Source organism: Cervus elaphus, chromosome 1 (genome assembly GCF_910594005.1).
Source record: "Cervus elaphus chromosome 1, mCerEla1.1, whole genome shotgun sequence".
Classification (NCBI taxonomy): Eukaryota; Metazoa; Chordata; class Mammalia; order Artiodactyla; family Cervidae; genus Cervus; species Cervus elaphus.
Genome location: NC_057815.1, coordinates 69,157,778 through 69,182,403, shown reverse-complemented (window position 1 = coordinate 69,182,403; position 24,626 = coordinate 69,157,778). Strand labels below are relative to the sequence as shown.

At 36.6% G+C, this 24,626-nt stretch overlaps 1 protein-coding gene and 1 non-coding gene across 5 annotated transcripts in view; one reads left to right on the top strand and one right to left on the bottom strand.

Annotated features, from left to right (window-relative positions):
• Positions 1 to 24,626, bottom strand: part of UVRAG (UV radiation resistance associated) — a 319,155-nt gene that overhangs the window by 138,221 nt on the left and 156,308 nt on the right. For all 4 annotated transcript variants that reach the window (XM_043907751.1, XM_043907741.1, XM_043907747.1 and 1 more), the window contains one exon: positions 20,398 to 20,524. In XM_043907751.1, the coding sequence (XP_043763686.1) occupies positions 20,398 to 20,524 (127 nt within the window). The remainder of the gene's footprint in view (positions 1 to 20,397; positions 20,525 to 24,626) is intronic.
• Positions 13,226 to 13,297, top strand: TRNAC-GCA. Its single transcript has one exon. It is a non-coding gene; the product is annotated as a tRNA-Cys (tRNA).

Here is a 24,626-nt window from a genome sequence, read left to right as displayed (position 1 = left end):
AAGGTCAAGACAGATCTGGGCTTCGAAAATGCAAATGTTACGCACCCTCTTTAGCTCTGAAGGTCTTTAGAACATATTACATGACCAAAAGAAAACAAAAACACTTGCAAAACAAAGAAAATAAAATCTAAAAATACACTAGCCAGCTAATAGGTGGCTAAAATGTTAACAGATGGGTAAAATGTTAACAATAGGTAAATCTGGGTGAAGAATATAGGTGTTCTCTGTACTCTTCTTATTCTTGCAGTTTTAAGTCCAAAATGATTTTCAAATAAAAAGAAGAAGAGTAGACCCAAACCCAGAAAGAGGTCTCCTACAAGGCTTTTCCACAGGCTTTAAAAGAACTAAGGCTTTAAAACGCAGAGGTACCGTCTAAGGCACCATCTTTCCACATTTTTCTGTTAAAAGGTAATACACCTCTCATTGGTTACATTGTGATCTCTGGAACAAAACTGAGTGAGACTGGCTTAGCTAGGTTCAGGTGGAGAAGAACCAAGTATCTCTAAACATTTGCATGGCAATGACTAATATTTATGCATAGTCTTGTGTTTATACTAACCTTGGAACCTCTGAAAAGTCAACCCAAGTTCCAAAGAGTCACTTCATGAGAAGTAGTAACAAAGAGGCAACAACATGCTCAATCTCTTCACATGTTGTTCAGGTTATATATTACCAGCCTGAATACCACACAATTGGTGTTGTATCCTCCCAAGAATATTACTTATAGCAATGATATCCATCTTTCAGACCACAGATATATCCTGCTTCTCATTTGATTTTCTCAAGATTCAGCATTGACTGGTATCTTCTACTTGAATCATTCTTTATGACAATGGTTGCAAAATAATATTCAAATTCCAGTTCCCCCTCCATATTTGTCAGTTAGCATTCAACATTCTTCTCTAACCAAGAGGCCTTCTTTCTCCATTAGCTATCTATTACCAATACGGAACCATGAATTCTCTTTTATTTTTCAAAGATTTATAATTCATTATTGTATTTAATTATTTTGGTGCTCAAGTGGTACCAGATTTGATAAGTCTTGCTCGAGTGCCCTTCTGATGTAGTGTGATCATGCTAGTCAAAACATTACCTTACTTATTATCATTTTAATTGCTGTAGGATCTGTAGTGATATTCCCTCTCTCATCCCTGATACTGTTAATTCATGCTTTCTCTCTTTTTACTTGGTCAGTCTGGCTAGAGGTTTATCAAATATATTGATCTTTTCAAAGAACACCTTTTAGTTTCATTGACATTCTCTACTCTTTTGTTTTCAAGTTCACTGATTCCTGACCTTAATTATTTCCTTCCTTCTGCTTGATTTGGGTTTAATTTGCTCTTCTTTTCTAGTTAAGATGTAAGCTTAGGTTACTAAATGAAGGACTTTCTTTTCTATTGTAAGTATCAAATGGTTATCAGTTAGTTCAGTTCAGTCGCTCAGTTGTGTCCGACTCTTTGTGACCCCATGAATCGCATCAAATGGTATAAATTTCCTCTAAGCTAGCATCCTTTTAGATGTTGATATATTTTCATTCAGAAAAAAGTATTTTCCAATTTTCCTTGTTATTTCTGCTTTGACCCATGATATGTATATGTATGATGATACACAATACTTTGTATTATTTTGATTATTTGTATTTATTTATGACACCAAATCTGGCTAACTAAATATCCCATAAGTACTTGGGGAAAAAAAGTATATTCTGCTTAATTAGGCCAAGTTATTTTATTATGTTATTAATGTCTTTTATCCTCACTGATTCTCTACTTGGTACATAAATTACTGAGAAATGAGTGTTATGGTTACCAACTACAACTGTGTATTTAGCTGTATCTCCTTTTAGTTTTTGCTTTATATATATATAAGCTCTGTTGTTATATTCATACATATTTAGAATTGCTTTATTTTTTCATGAACTAGCCTTTGCACCATAGTGTAATATCCCTTTTAATTGCAAGCAATATTCATTGTTCTGAAGTCAACCTTGCCTGATATTAATGGAATCAGTTTGGCTTTCTTTTGGTTGGTATTGGCATAGTGTACTTTTTTATTCACTTTAATCTATCTATTACTTTATATTAAAAGTGTGCTTCTTGTAGATAGCATTCAGTTGGGTCTTTTTTTATCTTTGTAAAATCTGAATAATCTTAATTGTGGTATTTAGAACATGTACACTTAATATAATCACTGATACATTTAAGTTAAAAACTACCACTTTGTTAGCTGTTTTCTTGATGTGTTCCTTGATGTTCACTTATTCTTTGTTTCTTTATCCCTCTTTTTGCTTTTGGATTATTTTTTTATTCCCTCTTTCTTCATTATTGGCTTACTCTTAACTCCCCCTAAAATTTCTAGTGGTTGCCCCAGAGTTTACAATATATAACTTTAATTAATGACAGTCTACCTTCAAATAAGATTAAACCACCTCATGTAGAATACAAAATCTTGACAATAGTACACTCCCAACTCTTCCCTTCTCCACTCTTAAAATACTTCATAAATTTTACTTTATGCTTGTTACAAACCCCAGAACGTTGCTGTTGCATTAGAAAATCAATAGTCTTAGAGAAACTAAAAATAAGAAAAACTGATGAACCTATTTGCAGAGCAGCAATGGAGACACAGACATTGAGAAGAGATTTATGGACATGGCTTGGGGAGGGAGGGCGGAAGGAGAGGGTGAGATGTATGGACAGAGTAACATGGTAACATACATTACCATATGTAAAATAGACAGCCGATGAAAATTTTCAGTATGACTCTGGGAACTCAAGTCTGGGCTCAGTGACAACCTAGAGGGGTGGGATGAGGGGGAAGTGGGAGGGATGTTCAAGTTGGGAGGTGACTTGGGTAGACCTATTCACGTTGATGTTCGGTAGAAACCAACATAATACTGTAAAGCAATAATCCTTCAATTAAAAATAAATTAAAACTAAAAAGAAAATGTCTTTATAATATCTTCCTTTCAACCATTTCTGGATCTCTCAATTATTGTGTGTAGAGCCAAGTTTCTGTATGGTGTTATATTTCTTCTGCTGAAGAAGTGTTTTTATTAAAGTATAAGACAACTGATAATGAAATAATTTAGTTCGATGTGAAAGAATCTATTTGTACTTCAGGTTAGGTAATTTCTATTGACCTATCTTCAAATTTAATGATTTTCATCAGTTGTGTTGAATCTACCAATGAGTCTGTCAAAGGCATCCTTTATCAGTGTTGTTTTCAGTTTATAGCCTATCCGTTAGACTGTTTCTTAGAGTTTCCACCACCTCTCAGCTGAAATTTACCATCTGTTCTTCTACATTATCTACCTTTCCACAAAATTCTGAAGCATAGTAACTATATTTATTTTAAATACTGTTTCTGATAGTTCCATCACCTAAGTCATCTCTGAGTCTTTTTTCTGTACATCTCTTCTCCTGTCAACATTTTGTTGTTTGTAGTGGTGGTGGTAAGTGGTAGTGAGGGATTTTTGTTTTGCTTTTTTGTCTCAAAATTTTAAATTTAATATTGAACATTATTTGCAGGGCATCAGAGAACAAAAAGAACATGCTTATTCTTCTGTTAATTTGGAGGGTTGAATCAATTCAATCAGGAATTGAGCTGGATCTGAGTTCTGTTGCTGACATGATTACCTTCAGCGCATCACATTCTTCAAACTTCCTCTAATGCTTCCCTTTTGGGGGTGGTGGTGGCACTGGTGGTAGTGGTGAAGATGGTCTGACATAGTCTTTTTCTCAATGGTACGTACTATTCCCAGATTGAGGCACTCCCTGGGATCAGCACCTAAGTAAGGGAGCCTCACCATGTTCTCGTCTCTCCTCAAGTGGTAAACTTCAGTGGCTTGTTACGCTGTGCATTCTAGATTGGCTGGGGAGGAAGGGAGGGAGTTCCTCTAGCACTCTGGTCAAGCCAGGCCATACTCTGTGTTCCTGGGGAGGGCCTTCTCACTGATTCTGGCCCTCCCCTAGGGACTGACTGCCTTGAAATCTTAGTACTTGGATAGATAAAAAAAAAATAAATAAAAAGTTACAATTCTGTACATCATCCAGTTTTCTGTTGTTGTTAGGATGGAAGTGATGCCCCTTCCCTCTTTCTACTTCCCAAACAGAGGCTGGAAGTCAAATCTGAGGATATCAAGTTTATTTAAAGCTCTATTCTTTTTATTTTCTGTTTCTTTGAGGTCAGCTATTCTGTATTCTGTTTGTTCAACCTGGTCTTATTCACAGTGTTTTCCTCAAATATCTGAGGTCCTTTAGTTTCCCCTTTAAATCCATGAATAAGTGATTAGATTGGTTAGCAACAGGAAATAGAGCAGGTTTCCTTTGAAGCTATAAGGACTTATTTACATAAAAGACTTCACCTCTGAAAGGCAGCTCAGCCTAAGTGGGCAGGTCCTGCTAACAATTAGTTTTCCTTCAGGGTATATATGCTGAGAGAAGGTAGTACCTTTCACTTTAAACCACTGCAACTATCAAATAAGGAGAACTTTACTTTGGGATTGTTACTGCAGGGTATTCCAGCCTTAAGTAGAGCTGCTTTTCTTTTCCCTCTGGGTTGGTTGTAAAATTCCACAGTCAGGCTTTGCTCTACTTTTCTATGCCAAAATCTCATACCATGGGACCTAACCAGGTCAGGAATCCATTATGTTAAAAAGTAGTTGGAGTAAATGTTATAGGAAGTTACTCCAAATTCACAAAGAAAGAAAATGAGCCAGTAGGCTGTTACCCTAATTACTACTCCATTATTTCTGATTTCCATACTTGGGAGTTGCAAGTTGAGGCATCTGAGAGTTCTCACTGCCTCTCCAGAAACTCCCACTGCAACCTTTTCCATTTGTGTTCCAGCCTGCAGTTTTCCTCTACTCTAGGTTACTCATCAATACAATTCTACTTTGTGTATCTGAGAATTATGTCAAAACTCTTTGCTATTCCAACAGTATGCTCTTTCATTTTCACCATCATCAAGAACTTATTTTTTATGCATATATCATTATCATCATATCAATAAGTCATTGAGAGGGAGAGAAAGCAAATGCATGGCTTGGTTTATCACATTTCAAAACTGCTTTTTGAAACCCTTGACCCTATGCATGCATACACTATGGCCTCTCTGTTCAGCAAGAACTCAAATCAAGCACTTTAATTTTAATAACCAAATGTCAATGCTGTCTCCTATAAAATGAATAGCTAAAGAATATGAATCTTGATTCAATCAAAAAACAAAATACAGACTCTTTAGGCTCTCTCTCACCAGAGAATTTGGTCTCAGACTGGCTAGTGGCCAGCTCCTGTCAAAATTACAGTTAAAATCAATAAACTGTCATTCTTATGAGTTTTCTACATCGAGGCAGATGACCAAAAAGCAATATACTTAAACTATTTTAGTTTTTCTCCCGAAATGCCTTTTCTGTACTATGATTTATGATGCTGCCCTTCTCAAGGGTTAATAGATACTTCCTGCTGTAACTTTTGCAAAATTGCAATTGACTGTCATTTCATTATGATATTTATATTTATATTCATTATGATATTTAATATCTAGCACATAAGACACATAAGAAAAGCAGCTCTACTTAAGGCTGGGAATACCCTGCAGTAACAATCCCAAAGTAAAGTTCTCCTATTGGAATTTAGTGCCCAGAAAAGATTTTTTTTCTCCCTAAAGAACTGATATACTTCCTTGTAACAGGCAATAGGAAGCAACTGATACCTTTCATAACTCTACACAACTGGCTTAATAGCTAAGAAGGTCAGAGCTAATTTAATGCTTAAAAACAATAGGCAGATCCTATGGGAAGCAGTGTACTATACTGGAAAGTCTGTGGGCTTAGGAATATGAAAAATCTGGGTTAAATTTTACTTTCAGGACTTTATAAACAAGTGCTAACTTCTCTGAGGTTCATTTTCCTCATCTGTAAAATGGGGGAATATTAAATCTATAAAATATTACTTTTACTGAATGTTTGTATTCTCTCAACCTGTCCCCATGAAGCTCTAAGTAGATAAAGTATACAACCAGCTTGATTGATTTTACTTAAAAACAATCATCACAAAGCACAATCAGGCACAATATCCAATGATTCTATTACAATTTCCTCCTTAATTTGCTTTCTCATTCTTGGCGATCACTACTCCATACATTACCCAAATCCTTACAACTCCTCTAAATCCTATAAATTAACTACCTTACCTCATAAACCTGGAAATAATAGAAAAATTTCTTTATAATCCTACATACAACCCAATATGAAACTCAGTGGCCTCTATGCCATTTTCTTAGCCTTCTCCTCCTATACAGTGGATAAGGAAAATATCTTCATTTACACTTTGAATTTCTTCTTTTCCAACCCCATGTCATGCTACTCTCTTCCTAGTAAATTATTTTCCAGCAACAGTGGCCTCCCCTCTATTCTACAGTACAGGCACTTCCTATGTCCAAGCCTTTCACTTGCCGTTCCCATTGCTGGAATTCTTATCTTGTAAAACGGAGCTCCTCAAGCAATTCTATCCTGAGCAATCTCTGTAAAAACGGACTCCCAAAGTTCTCTTCTATCACCACAGCTTGTTTAGAATCCTTCTCACAATCTGATATTTACTTTACTTGTTGGTTTCTTATTTATCATCTTACCCACTAAGTAACTATCCAAAACTGGAAGTCTTAAATCTTACCCTTTCTCCCAATATCTGCTTCTTTCCAGTATTTGTTTTGATGAATGGTTTATTTACCTGGCCAGCTGTCCAAATCAGAAATTGGAAAATATCTAAATCTTTCTCTTTCCCTCTCTCCTCCAATCCACTAAATCATCAACAGTAGAGTACATCATTAAACATCTTTTGAACCCACACATTCCATCCTCCCTTTATATTTCCAAACTGTTTAGATTTTAATTATGTACTGCTTAGATTACTGTAATAATTTCCATTATGAGAATTCCTTACCCATAACTCTTCAAAGAGAACTTTCTAAAACATACACCTAATCTCCATTCTGTGTAACAGTCATCAATAGTCTTGTTTACTTTTTGTCTTTGAGAAATTTGCTTAAGTTATTTCAATAGATCTCCAAGCTTTTTGACGTAACTTCCTTTTATATCATTTTTTGCCTCTTCAGCCTCTCCTAGGGACCTGTACTCAAAGATTAGTTGAAGCTTTACGGAATTACCTGAAATTCTCTAATCAACTTCCATGCCTCTATGTAACTGTTCCCTCTACCTGGGAAGTCTCACCTTCTCCCCCCAGCTATCAGCTCAAGTGTCACCCCCCTTACATGGAGTTCTGGTTTTCAGATGCTCATCATCTGTGTTCCTACGGTATTCTCTACATATTTCTGTCACGTAATCATCACATCTATCCTTCTGTTTCCAACATCTTACATAATGCCTGGCTCCTTTGGCTGCTCCAAAAATAATTTAAAAAAATGACAAAAGTAGACATGTACATCCACACGTACTCAATGCCCTTTCCACGTCCTTTACATGCCCTGTGATTGATCTCCTTTTACTTCTGTGTTGAAACATCTAATTGTAAATGTATTTTTTGTAAATGCCATTTCCAATGCTTTTGAGGAGTAAATAGAGGAAAAATGATGACAAACCAAAACAAAATTCTGTCAAGCGGCTTACTTCTAAACATCTACATCTTCTATTGCAAGAGGGGGAGATTAAAACATGCTAGTTTGACTTCCTTACAATCCAATTAAGACATTACTGAAATAAATCATTACAAATATATGGAAAATGAATCATTCTGAAAAGAAAATCTGAGGTTTACTAAGAATCCACCTTTTTCCTCCCCACCGCCAAGTTGTTTGTCTTTCACTGCCTTTCACAAGCTACATACAATGCCAATGACTAAAAATAAAGAAACTTTAATAAATCCTGGGAAAACTGCCTTTGGGTCCAAAAAATTCTGAAAGGCAGTTATTCATTTTGAAGGAAATTTGTTTAGGAATTTCTGTCAGACGGCTACAGGAAATCAAAACATACACACAGACGAATAAAATTTAAATTTTGCCATCATTTCTAATAAACATATCATGAATTACAAAGTTTGTGAGAAGCCATTTTTCAATTTGTGACCTTATGACCTAAGAGGAGAAAATTGTTACACAATGCTTAATAATGTCTTTGTAGATTCAAATGGAAATCTACGACCTTTTGATGGAAGCTAAGGCACCAATTTAAACATACTGTGGGGGGACTTCCCTATTGGCCCAGTGGTTGAGAATCTGCCTTCCAATGCAGGGGACACTGGTTCAATCCCTGGTTGGAGAACTAGGATCCCACATGCTGTGGGTTTAGTTGTGTGGGATCTTATTCCAAGGAATAAGGACAACCCAAGGAAGTCCATGTGCCATAAGATCCTGCATGATTCAATAAAGACAAAAAATACCACACGCCACAGCTAAGACCTGACACAACCAAAAATAAATAATACATAGATATATTTTAAAAAGCAAATATACTGTGGGATTCTTCTTTTATCTGAGATGCAGGCCAAATGATTCACTGACCAAGCAGAAGTTAATTAAACATTTTAGTAGTTTAAACATATAGTAGTCACGTATGGATGTGAGAGTTGGACTATAAAGAAAGCTGAGCAACAAAGAATTGATGCTTTTGAACTGTGGTGTTGAAGACTGTTGAGAGCCCCCTGGACTGCAAGGAGATCCAACCAGTCCATCCGAAAGAAAATCAGTCCTGAATATTCACTGGAAGGACTGATGCTGAAGCTGAAACTCCAATATTTTGGCCACCTGATGAGAACTGACTCCTTGGAAAAGACCTTGATGCTGGGAAAGATTGAAGGCAGGGGGAGGAGAAGGGGACAACAGAGGATGAGATGGTTGGATGGCATCACCGACGCAATGGACATGAATTTGAGTAAACTCCGAGACCTGGTGATGGACAGGGAAGTCTGGCATGCTGCAGTCCATGGGGTCGCAAAGAGTCGAACATGACTGAGCAACTGAACTGAAATGCACACATACACATATATATAACACTAATTACTCAAATTTCTTGCAAAATAATAAGAAATTATAATTGATAGAAAACTTCATATAAATCATTTATTTTGGCAATAAAAGATCAAAACTTTTTTATTAACTACAATTACCAAGAGGAATTTCTTTCCAGATCTGAACAATGAAATCTGACATTTCTGATCTCTTCTACACACAATGTCACTTAAGAATGTGTTTTTGGTTCTTGCTTATCAAAACATATTAAAGACTGTAAAATAGAGGAGTTGAGTGTCGCTAATTAGAGAACTCAAATAGGTCATTCCCACCAAAAGGCTTTTCAGTTAACAAATGACATCTACAGAAACATGTAGGTCAGAGAATCTTTCCCCCCTCCCATCTTTTATTGCTGGGAAATATATCATTAGCATAAAACTCCAAAAACTAAAGAGATTCATCAAAAAAGATGAATAAATCTCTAACCTTTCTGCCAGTTCTATCTCCTAAAATAACTAGAATCTCTGAGATGTAAGAAATCTTGACTATATAATCCAAAAGTTTGTTTGTCTGTGAAAAGGAAATAAGCCCCTCCACCCAAAGTTGGATGACTTGCCTAAGGACATACTGAGAGACTGGCAGAACTTTCATCCAGATCTCTTAGTTAATTAAGATACAATCAAATCCAAGAAATCTTTGGGGAAAACTCACTTCACTCATCCTGTAATAAAAAGGAATATAGCAGAACAAAGTTCTCCATCTAATAGTCCACAGGTCAAATGAAAAATTAGCAAATTATCAGTCAGTTTATCTGTTAGACATATACCAGAGGAAGCAACAATGATATTAATATTTACTAGAAACAAGACAGGCTTTGGATGAAATAAATCTAAATTTGAATCTGGATCTGTTATTTATCCATGCCACCTTGGGAAATGTCTCTAAGCCCCAGCTTTCCTCATTTGAAAAAGGGAGTAAAAATTATTATCTCTTGGTATTATTTTAAGAATTAAAAGATAATACTGTAAGTGAAAAAAGCTCTGGCATGTTACATGGATTTTAATAAAAATTACCTGCTTCACAGGATTGTGTAGGAGTCAGATTTTGCAAGGTTTTAGATAGCATGGAATGGTAAGAAAAGCAAGCATCTGGAGATGAAGGGTGTGCATCTACATTTCAACTCTTCTCCTGTTTGTACCTCGCTAAGCCTCTTGCTTTCTCAGCATCTTATGAAATGAAGTAACAATACTTGCCAGGGAACTTTAAGGACCAAATATAACCATCCGTGTATAAGCTTCTTAAGTATAATATAGTGTTACATATATGTTATTGTTAATATAAAGAAACTAATTGGATTAAAAAGCAGTCTGTTATTACAAAGATTAGGGGAAAGTATTAGTTACTTAATCATGTGGACTCTTTGCAACCCCATGGACTGTAGCCTGCCACGCTCCTCTGTCCATGGAATTCTCCGGGCAAGAATACTGGACTAAGTAGCCATTCGCTTCTCCAGGGGACCTTCCCGACCCAGGGATTGAACCTAGGTGTCCTGCATCACAGGCAGATTCTTTACTGTCTGAACTACCAGGGAAGCCCCCAGTTAAGGAATTCTGCTTTTGTAAAGTTAGTATCACTCCTCAGGCACCAATGAAGAGTTCTCAAATTTTATCAACATGTATAATTGTGTTTCAGTTCTACTGAAAACATTTCCTTAAGACCTATGTTTCAAACCATTTCCTAAACCAAATTTCAAGGAAATTAATGTAGGTCAAGTGTTGCTTCTTATCTCAAAGATTTGAGGGTTAAATCAGAGCAAAAGACCCTATAAACCAATATATAATTAGTTAATGGGAAGGTTATCTTTATTGAAATGCTGAGGGGAAATCTGCTTTTCTTTTTTTTAATTAAACAGTGTAACTAAATATCTGCTGGAAATGAAAATATATACATTAACAACCATTAATGTTGAAAAGATCAGTTCCTGACCCAGCTGGAAGTTACTGTGGACCACAAGTTGAGAACCACTGCCTTCCAGGAATGGGAAGGGGAAACTTTTAAGTGCGGATTAACGAGTCCCCTCAGAGTTATGTGGCCACCCAGCAAGTCAGGAACATTGGACAGAAATTATCTTTTTGTTGCCTCTTTGCATAAATCATTCAGCTGCAATGAATATTTGCAAAACACAATACATACATACATATATAAAACAGGCGTTAGCTTCTTCCAAATGTGTACACAAATCAATCCCTACGGCACCACTATGATCTGCTATCCTTCTTGCACAGATGTATAAAAAGATGCAGAAATTAATTAACTCCTTTATGGTCATTCAGAAAAATCAGTAGCAAAGACAAATTGTCATATATTACTGACTCTGTATCCTAACTGAGCTTTTGGGCTGAGAACCAAGTACGAAGATTAAGCACCAAGTATCAAAAAGAAGCCATGAAATGTAAGAAGCCACCAGTACTATTTTAAGTAGCAAATTATTTCACTACTGGCTAGCAAACACACTAAATCAAAGCTGCAAACAGTGACAAACACAATTTTCCCCTTCATGTTACCAATACAGATAGGTCAAGTGCTTCTAAAATATCTTAACATGGCTCAATATTCATTAAATAGTACATTCATGTATGTGTACATGATGTTCAAGAATGATGTTCAACACAAATGAACTTTTAATAGAGTATGTCTCTGGTAACCTAGCACAATCACTATAAAAACAGGGGTCCCCAGCAACTAGATTAGGGTCTACTGGTACCTAAATATGGTTACCTGTATCTAGTCAACCTTTCTTTCCAATCCCTCAGGTCTCACCACCAGTCTACAAAGATTCCCAGTGGCAGAAAAGTACAGCCAACAACAGCACTAATTCTCCTGCTTAAATTTGAGCCCAAAGTGTCAACATTAGATTCTAACCTGCCAACGATTCTAAGAGTTAAGAGTAATACAAAATAATACTCATCTCCAAAAACATACATGAAAGTGGGAAGAAAGCTGAAGTACAAAGTCAGTATTCAAAACCAGTAATTCTGAACCATTCTGGCAAATCCATATTTAACTTGAACATTACCATCCTTTCTTTCTATGATAAAATGGAGATATAAGAATGTGCTGACTATGACTTCACTCTCAGAGTCAAAATGGGTATCTACAAAATCTTACAATCTTCCTTTGTAGCACTGTTTGGCATCAGTAGCTCTGAACACAGGCTCTGTCATAACTTGCTACGTGGCTTTGGGCTTCTGAAACTCAGTTTCCTCATCTATAAATTTGATAATAACATACATGATATCTTTATTAATAGGTGGATATAAATAACAATGCCTTTAATTCATAGGACAATTAGTAAGGACAAAATGGGATAAAGAATGGAAAACACACGACACTGCCTGGCACTAGTACAGCATTCTACAAGTATCAGCGATTATCATTACACCTCAGCCTTCTTCTTTTAATTAATTAACTTTAATTGGAGGCTAATTACTTTACAACATTGTGGTGATTTTTGCCATACATTGACATGAATCAGCCACGGGTGAACATGTGTCCCCCATACTGAACCCCCCTCCCACCTCCCTTTCCACCCCATCCCTCTGGGTTGTCCCAGAGCACCAGCTTTGGGTGCCCTGCTTCATGCATTGAATTTGCACTGGTCATCTATTTTACATATGGTAATATACATGTTTCAATGCTATTTCTCACATGTCCCACCCTTGTCTTCTCCAACACAGTCCAAATGTCTGTTCTTTACATCTCTGTCTCTTTTGCTGTCTTGCATATGGGGTTGTCATTACTGTCTTTCTAAATTCCATATATATATGTTAAAATATTGTATTGGTATTATTACACCTCAGTCTTTTAAATGGGATAGAAGTCACTGTTTAGAAGTTCATCTGCTTCAAGGCTGGTGATAGGACTTCTATCAGAATAAAAGGGAAAAATACAACTGGGAACACAAGTGAAAAACTATATCTCCCTATCTTTTTACCATATGCCAGAATAATATAAATTCCATGCACTTTACACATCCTATTACTGATAAAAGGCGGTATCAACCTGTGATTAAGTTTTGGAATTAACAGAAAGAGTTTAATCACATCATATGTCAGTTGTGAACTTCAGTAAAGTATTTAACGTTTCTGACCATGATTCCTCAACTATAAAGGTAAATAATAACTGTACCTACCTAATAAAGTTACTGTGGTGATTAAATGACTCATATCTATGAAGTGACAAGTATATGGTAACCTGGGCTTCCCAGGTGGCTCAGATGGTAAAGAACCTGCCTGCAAAGCAGGAGACCCAGGTTCGATCCCTGGGTTGGGAAGATCCCCTGAAGAAGGGCATGGCAATTCACTCCAGTATTCTTACCTGGAGAATCCCATGGACAGAGAAGACTGGCGGGCTATAGTTCATGGGGTCATACAGAGTTGGACATGACTAAGCAACTATCACTTTCACATGGTAAATGAAATACTGTAGTTATCATTATTTTTGCTTCTCTTATTAGAAAAAGGCAAAAGTTCCTAACCCCTCTAAAATCCTAGAGTGTTTTCATTTTAAAAACTGATGATCTTGAAAAAGATATGTAGACCGCATGCTACAGGTAGCAGGCAATTTGAGTATTATAATAGTTGACAGTACTTTCAAAGCACCAAAAAAAAAAATGTCTTTTCATAGATTAGACCTCTTAAAATAGATCTTGTATGTACACAACAGCTATCTATTTATTTGGAGTCATTCTAACAGACACTCTAATAGAAACGGGCCTTGATCATAATATCTCATGATTTTAAATGGCAGTAGCCCAGACTTTCTGGTATAAGCGTCAATATGCAACTTGTACTGGAATGCAGATAGTTCTGACAACCATTGTCAAAGAATATACAATTCTTCTAAAGTATTTCTCAGGAGAATATCAGTTTTCCCAAATGAATACTAAGCTAGAAGCTACAGAAGTCCTTGTTCTTTAGCTCTGATGCTGATAACATTAGACTGATAACTGTAACTACAATTCAATCCTTCAACAGATATTTACTGAATGCTACTCTGTCGCAGGCACAGCCCCTACCCTTAGAAATCTTACAGTCTAGAGGGAGACAAACTAGCAATTATGTACAATGCTATAATGGAAAAGCACAGGTGCTATGGAAACACAGTAGTACATCTAATCTAGGGGGTAAAGGCGGAAGGAGAAGGAGAAGGGGGCCAGTGAAGAGTTCCTGGTAAAAGCAATAATTAACAGAGGCCTAAATGCTGGTGAGACAGACTAAAGCAAATTTTAGTTTCTTTTAGTTCTAAAAGAACTTGCATGTGGCTAAAGCATTGAGACTGAGGTGGATCATAGGAGCCATCTTCAGTCAGGAAGGACTTAATTTTAAATGGTACAGATATTCAACAAGGTGAGATAAGACAGAAAGCACTGTGTTCATATTTTCTTAAGATCATTTCAGTTTTACAACTCATCTGATCATCATACACATCCTTGCTACACAAAGTGTGTTCCATAGACCAGCAGAATCAGCAGAACTTAGAAGTCTGTTAAAACTCAGCAGGGTACTGACACAGTTATAAGTATTATTAATTTCATTTTACAGATGAAGCCAAGTAACTGGACAAAGGTATATAGCTGGCAAATAATGAGCCAGACATACATCAAGGAACTTTGAATCAAAATCTATGCCTCTAAATTTAAACTATACTTTTCTGAAGTTACTGAAATAAAGTAAAATCATAGTTTCAAGATTATTCTTTAGCCCAGCTTGTATTTTATATAGTTCAAAAATTTAAAATTTATTAGGTATGGCCTATTTTATTCACATTCCAAATACATTCCCAATATAGTAGATTTTGTTTGCCATTTCATTTATCTATTAATCTCAATGGTCTGAAATACACTGAAGACAAACAGGAAGCCAAAAAAAAAATGATGCAATGCAGATAAACTAAGGACAGAGAATTCATGTCCTATATGTAATGCACATGACCTAGACACGAGCCCCTCAGAGCCTCACTCTATGCTAAGGCTCCCTGGGTGCCATATAAAGCACTAACCTAGGCAGTAAGAAGGAAGCTAATATAAAAATGACAAGTTTCTGCCCTCAAAGTTCAAACCAACTAATTGGTAAAATAAGGCAACATCAAAAATACTTATGGGGATACAGAAGAGGGATAAAGACATTTCTGGAAGAGGCAAAAAAAGCCTCAAAATAAAAGTCATATTTAAGTATGTCTTTGAAGAAACAAAATAACTGAACCAAGCAGAGAAAAGCAACATTCTCATAACCACAAGCAAAGAGGTGAGAAAGCACAGGAAAAAGACTATTGTTTCTGAATGATGGATTAACATGTATCAGATTTACCCTCCCACTGTAAACAACTAAAATAATCATACAAAAGTATATGCAGCAAGTTTTAGATTCTGGATAATAGGCAGCCCAGGACAGTGGTTTCTGAGAGAAGAGAAACAAACCTTGCTGCTTTATCAACTAAATTTACATAATATTTTAAGTCCTTTGTTGTCATTTCAACAGTCTTCACCAGGAGCAGTTTCCATCTCAAGAAACCATTTTCTTGGCCCATCTAGAAAAAGTAACACCTTATCTAAGTTTTATCATGAGCTTGTAGCAATTCAATCACATCTTCAGCCTTCACTTCTAATTCAAGTTCTCTGGCTATTTCCACCACATCTGCAGAGCTCTCCTGTGACCATGTACTATCAATGAGCAGTAACATTTTGAAAGTAATCTCCTCTCCAAAGCAATAGGTCTCAATGGTGGGCATAAAATATTCTCAGTAAGCTATGTTGTAAACAGAGGTATGTGCTGTCTTCCAGGCTTTCTTCTTCCATTTATAGAGCACAGGCAGAGTAGATTTAGTATAATTCTTAAGGATCCTAGGATTTCAGTTCAGTTCAGTTCAGATGCTCAGTCGTGTCTGATTCTTTGCAACCCCCATGGACTGCAGCACGCCAGGCCTCCCTGTCCATCACCAACTCCCAGAGTTTACTAAAACTCATGTCCATTGAGTCAGTGATGCCATCTAACCATCTCATCCTCTGTTGTCCCCTTCTCCTCCTGCCCTCAATCTTTCCCAGCATCAGGGTCTTTTCAAATGAGTCAGCTTTTCACATCAGGTGGCCAAAGTATTGGAGTTACAGCTTCAGCATCAGTCCCTCCAATGAACATTCAGGACTGATTTCCTTTAGGATGGACTGGTTGGATCTTCTTGCAGTCCAAGGGACTCTCAAGAGTCTTCTCCAACACCACAGTTCAAAAGCATCAATTCTACTGTGCTCAGCTTTCTTTATAGTCCAACTCTCACATCCATATATGACTAATAGAAAAACCCATAGCCTTGACTAGACAGACCTTTGTTGGCAAAGTAATGTCTCTGATTTTTAATATGCTGTCTAGGTTGGTCATAACTTTCCATCCAAGGAGTAAGCGTGTCTTTCTTTCATGGCTGCAGTCACCATCCGCAGTGATTTTGGAGTCCCCCCAAAATAAAGTCTGCCACTGTTTCTCCATCTATTTGCCATGAAGTGATGGGACTGGATGCCATGATCTTTGTTTTTTAATTGTTGAGCTTTAAGGCAACTTTTTCACTCTCCTCTTTCACTTTCATCAAGAGGCTCTTTAGTTCTTCTTCATTTTCTGCCATAAGGGTGGTATCATCTGCATATCTGAGGTTATTGATATTTCTCTCAGCAATCTTGATTCCAGTTTGTGCTTCTTCCAGCCCAGCGTTTCTCATGAGGTACTCTGCATAAGTTAAATAAGCAGGGTGACAATATACAGCCTTGACGTACTCCTTCTCCTATTTGGAACCAGTCTGTTGTTCCATGTCCAGTTCTAACTGTTGCTTCTTGACCTGCATACAGATTTCTCAAGAGGCAGGTCAGGTGGTCTGGTATGCCCATCTCTTTCAGAATTTTCCGCAGTTTATTGTGATCCACACAGTCAAAGGCTTTGGCATGGTCAATAAAGCAGAAATAGATGTTTTTTCTGGAACTCTTGCTTTTTCGATGATCCAGCGGATGTTGGCAATTTGATCCCTGGTTCCTCTCCCTTTTCTAAAACCAGCTTGAACATCTGGAAGTTCACGGTTCACATATTGTTGAAGCCTGGCTTGGAGAATTTTGAGCATTACTTTACTAGTGTGTGAGATGAGTGCAATTGTGTGGTAGTCTGAACTTAGAGAATGGTAAATGAGCACTGGCTTTGACTTAAAGTCACCATCTGTGTTAGCTCCTAACAAGAGAGTCAGCCTGTTCTTTAAAGCTAGGCATTGATTTCTCTTATTTAGCTATGAAAATCCTAGAACGCATCTTATTCCCATATATGGATGCTTTGTTTTCACTAAAATCTGCAGTTTAGTGTAGCCACCTTCATTCGTTATCTAACTAAATCTTCTGGATAAGTTGCTGCAGCTTCTACATCGGTACTCGCTGTTTCACCTTGCACTTCTATTATTTCGAAGACAGCCTCTTCCCTTAACTTAATGGAGTAATCTCTATTAGCATCAAACATTTCTTCTGCAGCTTCCTCACTTCTCTCAGCCCTCACAGAATTGAAGGGAGTTAGAGCCCTCCTCTGGATTAGGCTCTGGCTTAACTGAATTTTGTGACTGATTTGACCTTCGATGCAGACCTTAGTCTAAAACTTTCTCTATGTCAGCAATACAGCTATTTAACTTTTTATCATCCATGTACTCAATAAAGCAGCACTTTTAATTTCCTTTAAGAACTTTTCTTTGCATTCACAGCTTGGCTGTTTGGCTCAAGAGCCTAGTGTTCAGCCTATCTTGGCTTTCAACATGCTTTCATCACCAAGCTTAATCATGTTTAACTTTTGATTTAAAGTGACAGACATATGACTCTTCCTTTCACTTGAACATTTAGAGGTTACTGTCAGGTTATTAACTAACCTAATTTCAGTATTAGCGTGGCTCAGGGAATAGGAAGACTTCAGGGGAGGAAGAGAGACAGGGAAATGGCTAGTCAGTGAAACAGAACACACATAACATTTATTAAGTTCATTGTCTTATATGGATGTGATTTGTGGTGTCCCTAAACAATTACAATTGTACATCAAAGATCACTAATCACAGATCACCATAACAAATACAATAATAATGTAAAAGTCTGAAGTATTGCAGTTATAGGATCTAGCAATTCTACTCTCAGGCATATTCAAGAGAAATAAAAACATACTTCCCTACAGAAACTTAAATATGAATGTTCACAGAAGCATGATTCAGAAGGGCAAAAAATGGAAACAATTCAAATTTTCATCAATGGATGGATGTACAAATAATATGTAGTATATCCATGTAACTAAATTTTATTTTAAAAAAAGAAGTAGTGATGCATGCTACAACATGAATGAACCTTGAAATGTTACATTAAATGAAAAAAGTTGATTACAAAAGACAACATATTGTATGATACCATTTATAAAAATTGTACAGAAAAGACAAATTTATAGAAACAGAAAACAAATCAGTGCTTGCTTAAGATTGGTGAAAGGGGGCATGTGGATCAATTATTTAATGAGTACACATTTTCTTTTAGAAGAGACAAATTGTGATCATTACACAACCCTATGAATAAACACCAAAACACTAATTTATACACTTTCAAATGACCTGTTTGGTATATTAATTAAATCTCAATAGAGAAGGCAATGGCAACCCACTCTAGTACTCTTGCCTGGAAAATCCCATGGACGGAGGAGCCTGGTAGGCTGCAGTCCATGGGGTCGCGAAGAGTCGGACACGACTGAGCGACTTCACTTTCACTTTTCACTTTCATGCATTGGAGAAGGAAATGGCAACCCACTCCAGTATTCTTGCCTGGAGAATCCCAGGGACAGGGGAGCCTAGCGGGCTGCTGTCTATGGGGTCACACAGAGTCGGACCTGACTGAGGTGACTTAGCAGTAGCAGAGCTGTTTCTTATGTCATACAATAATCAGAATAGAGTCAATTTAATTATGTCTGTGTGCATGTGTGTGCACTCAGTCGCTCAGTCGTGTCTGACTCTTTGCAAACCCACTGTAGCCCACCAGGCTCCTCTGTCCATGGGATTTTCCAGGCAAGAATACTGGGTTATAGTATAAACTGAATTATAAATATATAATTAGCTTATAGTATAAATAAATTTTAAAAATTATAAAAAACACAAAAAATTACACAAACCAATTTTTAAAAAAGCAGAGTTGGGGGTTACTTTAACAGGTGCTTCAAAAGGAGTATTCCCAATCAGCAAGAAACACAAAATAGTGTTCAACTTCATTAGTCTTAAGGGAAATAAAAATTAAAATTTCAAGAAGATGCTACCACATACCCACCAGGAAAGCTAAAATACAAAAACAGAAAGTATTAAACACTGACAAGGATGTAGGATACATTCCTGGATGGAGAAGAGGTAAACTGGCAAAACTACTTTGGAAAACTTTTGGACACAACCCACTAAAGCTGAAGATATGTGTATCCTATGACTATGTAATTCTGCTCCTGGGTTTATATCCAAAAGAAGTGCATTTTAAAAGTGTCCTTTAAGAAACATGTACTATACCACTCATGGAAGCATTATTTGTTAGTCCCAAACTAGAAATTAATGAAACGCCAAAAGCAAGATTAAATAAATTCATATTTATACAGTGGAATACCGCTGCTACTGCTCCTGCTGCTAAGTCGCTTCAGTCGTGTCTGACTCTATGCGACCCCATAGACGGCAGCCCACCAGGCTCCTCCATCCCTGGGAGTCTCCAGGCAAGAACAGTGGAGTGGGTTGCCATTTCCTTCTCCAATGCATGAAAGTGAAAAGTGAAAGTGAAGTCGCTCAGTCATGTCCGACTCTTCACGACCCCATGGACTGCAGCCTACCAGGCTCCTCCGTCCATGGGATTTTCTAGGCAAGAGTACTGGAGCGGGGTGCCATTGCCTTCTCCACAGTGGAATACAACTAGCAGTTAAAATAACTAAGACTACATTATGTTCAGGTAGGGATGAATCTTACAAACAAAATGTTGAATGAAAGCCACCACATAAAATGTACATATTATATGCTCCTATTGTATACAGTTCAAAATTAGGCAAACTCAACCTATGGTATATGGAGTTAAGGTAGCACGTTGTCTGGCTAGAGATGCCATGAATGCAAGAGAACATGAAGGTTCTGGGGTTCTGGGGTCCTTATAATGCCTGTTTCTTGACGGGAGATTCTGCTTATGCAGGTGCGTTCAATTTGAAAATGTGAAGTGTGTGTGTGTATGTACATTTTATGTATCAATTTCAAAATACTTCAAAATTTTTTTTAAATTTATTTTAGTAAACTTATAAAAGATGACTATCTAAGCCCATGGTGAAAAAGGAAAATCACTGAATGTGGAGGCTAGGCAGTTTGTAAGGTATTTTCACTCACCTTTGTCCTGTAATGCAATTTGCTCTTTATGCAGAAAGACTACCTCCCGTCCCAAAGCTTTCTTCTGTCTTTCCAGTTCATTTCGAAGCACCAAAATTTTTAATTGCAGGCACTCACTTTCTTTTTTCTAAATAATTAAAAATACAGGTAAATTTATGAATATAAAAGTTATGACTGAATAACAACATGCACAATGTTTCAAATGTGAGTGGTTTAAAGCACTTTAATACTCATGTAGCTTATAGATCTCTTAAGTGATTTAATTATAAGCATCTGTCATTTTAATGGAACGAATACAGATATAAGCAAAATACAGATTAGAAATTAATCTAAAGTCTGGGAACAGTTCTTTCTAAAAGACATAAAATATCTCAGGCCTCTTTCCTGACACCATAATGCAATATGACACAAATTAATAATAAAAAAAGGGGTTTCCTTGGTGTTTCAGTGGTTAAGAATCTACCTTGCAATGCAGGGAACACTGGTTCAATCTCTGGTCCCTTCATGCCTCAGAGCAACTAAGTTTATGTGCCACAACTACTGAGCCATGCTCTGGAGCCCACAAGCCACAACTACTGCAGCCTGTGTGCCTTACAGCCCGTGCTCTGCAACAAGAGAAGGCAACAATGAGAAGCCTGCACGTCGCAACTAGCGAGTAGCCCTGGCTCGCTGCAGTTAGAGAAAGCCTGCACATAGTAATGAAGATACACCACAGCCAAAAAGTAACTCAACTTTAAAAAAAACCCTAGTGGAATTAGAAATTAGACTGATATTGAATTGAATTAAAAACAATAAAAATAAAGAAACAGAGTTTTCAAAATGTTCAACACAGAGTTACCTTAGGACCCAGCGTTGCACCCAAAAGAATTAAAAACATGTCCATACAAAATGTAAATATGATTGTTAGAGCAGTATTACTCATAACAGCCAAAGATGAAATCAATCCAAACGTGCACTGTCTGATGACTAGTTAAATAAAATGTGGTGGATATACAAAGGAAGACTATTTGGCAATAACAACAAGTGAAGTACTGATACATGCTACAACATAGATGAATCCTGAAAACATTATACTAATTGAAAAAAGCCAGTTTTAAAAGGCCACAGACTCCCATTTATATGAAATTTCCAAAATAAGCAAATCCACAGAAACAAAAAGACTTCCATCCTTACCAAGCTAAACTAAAGGTGCTCTAATATTCCACAGATTTTGGAGAAACCCAAGTAGGGACCTGGTGTTTTCAACCCATCCAAACAGTGACTAACCAAACCACACCACAAGGGGAGCCTGGAGCCCTGTTACAGCTGAAACAATGCAACCGTTTTCCTCCCTACTGGGTAATATCAGAGGCGGCCAAGTAGAGAGAACTTTCGCTACTATACAGTGGTATTGAAACCACCCTATCATCTACATGGGCAGCTAGAACTCCCGTCCCTAATCAACACTATCAGTTCCTTTTGCACACTCACTCTCTCTCTCACACACACACAAACACACACACATCTGCCACATGGGTGTCAATGGAAGCTCCTTGGGGAACTTGGACTTCTACCCCAATCTGGCAGTAATGAGATGGCTGCTCTTCCTTCCTCTACCAGAGGAGTCAGAGGAAGTCATATAAAACAGAAGATTTAAATAAGATCCAGAGATTCATAATATAATACCCCAAATGTACAAGTTTCATTGAAAAGTCACTCATGATATTAAGAACTACGAAGATGTCAAAGTAAATAAAAAAGGATAATCAACAAGTGCCAACACTTGAGACAAACAGAAAATATAATTATCTGACAAAGATCTGAGAGTAGCTATCACAAAAATGCTTCAGTAGAAATTAAGAACCTGTAAGGGAACACAATCTTAAAATGAGTGGATACATGTATAACTGATTCACTAGCTATACAGCAGAAACTAGCACAACATTGTAAATAAACTGTACTCCAAAAAAATTAATTTGAAAAAAGGAATTAAGAACATGCTTGAAACAAATTAAAAAACATAACATCTTGACAAAAAAATAGAAAACCTCAATAAAGAAAGTGAAAACCTAAGAACTGAAATTAAAAAACTCAATGAATGAGCTCAAAAGAAGAATGTAGGAAACAAAGAAAAGAATCTTTAACCTGGAAGACAGAACAATAGAAACTACCCAGTTTAAACAACAGAGATACAAATTGAACAAAACCTCAGGAATCTGTGGAATGGTACCAAAAGATCTAGCATTTGTATCATCAAGTACCAAGAGGAAAGTAGAAAGTGGGCAAAAATGAAAAGTACTTGTAGAAATAATGGCTACAAATTTTCCAAATTAAGCAAAATAAATCTACTAATTCAAGAAGTTAGTGAACTCCAAACAGAATAAATTACATGAAGAAAATCACAATGTAAATGAAACCAAAAGCTATGTTTTTGAAAAGGTCAGTACGGATAAAATTCTGGCCAGGCTAACCAAAAGAAAAGACAGAAACCACTAATATGAGGAATGAAAGAAAGATTATCACAATGATCTCATGGACATTAAAAGAAAAATTTAAAATACTATCAACAACTCTATGCCCATAAATTTGATAACTTAGAAGAAACAGATCAACTCCGTGAAAGACAATCTACCATAACTCACACTACAAGAAATAGATAATCCACCCAGGCGTGCGCGCACACACACACACACACACACACACACACACACCCCTCACAGTAGGAGAAATAGATAATCCACCCAGGCGCGCGCACACACACACACACACACACACACACACCCCTCACAGTAGGAGAAATAGTATATATATACACACACACATATGTATATGTATATACGTATGTCTATTCAGATTATCTATTTCTCCCAGTGTGAGTTATGGTAGTTATGGTAGATTTTATACATATATATATGAAATTAAATCAATAATTAATAACCTTCCAAAACATATGCACCAATCCTGATGGTTTCGCTGATGAATTTTACCAAACATTTAAATAAGGCATAATACCATTTTTTGAAAATCTCTCCCAAAAGTTCCAGAAGAATTTCCTAACTCATTCTATGAGGCCAGCATCATCCTCACATCAAAATCAAAGACATCACTAGAAAGGAAAATTACAGACCAATATTTCTCATAAACATAGGTGCAAAATCCCCAACAAAATATTGGCAAATCAAATCATCTATATATATAAAGAATTATACCATGGCCAAATGAACTGTATTCCAAGTATGTAAGACAAAGGTTCAGCTTTCAATAATCAATTAATGGATTCATCATATCAACCAGGCTAAAGAAAAAAAAACACATAACCATATCAATAGATACTGAAAAAGCATGCAACAAAATTCAACTAGAAGTAAAGAAGAACTTCAATTCAGTAAAAAATACTTGCCAAGAAACCTACTAATATTTGCCAAAATATTTAATGGTGAGAAACCAGATGCTTTCTTCCTATGCTGGACAACAACACAAGGATGCCCCCCACTTTCACCACTCTCTTAAGCATGTACTCAAAGTCCTAGCTAAGGAATAAGGGAAGAAGAGGATATGAAAGATATTATATATATACTGGGAAAGAAGAAATGAAATCATCTTTGTTTACAGACGGTATGATTGTCTATGCAGAAAATTCCAAAGACTCAACAATAACAAAAAAGAAACCAAAAAACCAATCTAAAACCTCCTAGAACTAATAGGTGATTATTAATAGCAAGGTTGCATGACACAGGCTTAATACACAAAAGTCAACTGCTTTCTCACATATCAACAAAGGGTAATGGGAATTTGAAATTAAAAACACAGCATTGATTATATTAGCATGAAAGTATAAAAGACTTAGGTATAAATCTAACAAATTATGTAGAAGAGCTACATGAAGAAAACTACAAAACTCCAATGAAAGTAGTCAAAGGAGACAACCCCCAAAAATGGAGAACTTATCCATGTTCATGGATAGGAAGATACTACTAAGATATATCAATGTTTCCCAACTTGATCCATAGATTTAGCAACATTCTGGAAAATTATTTTGTGGATATCAACAAACTGATTGTAAAGTTTATAGAGAAAAGCAAAAAACCCAGAATCACCAACAAAATACTAGAGAAGCACAAAGTAGGAAGACTGACACTATCTTCTGTCAAGACTTACTATAAAGCTATAGTAATCAAGACAATTGGGTATGGGCAAAAGAAGAAACAGACAAATCAACAGAACAGAATATAGAGCCCAGAAATATGGGA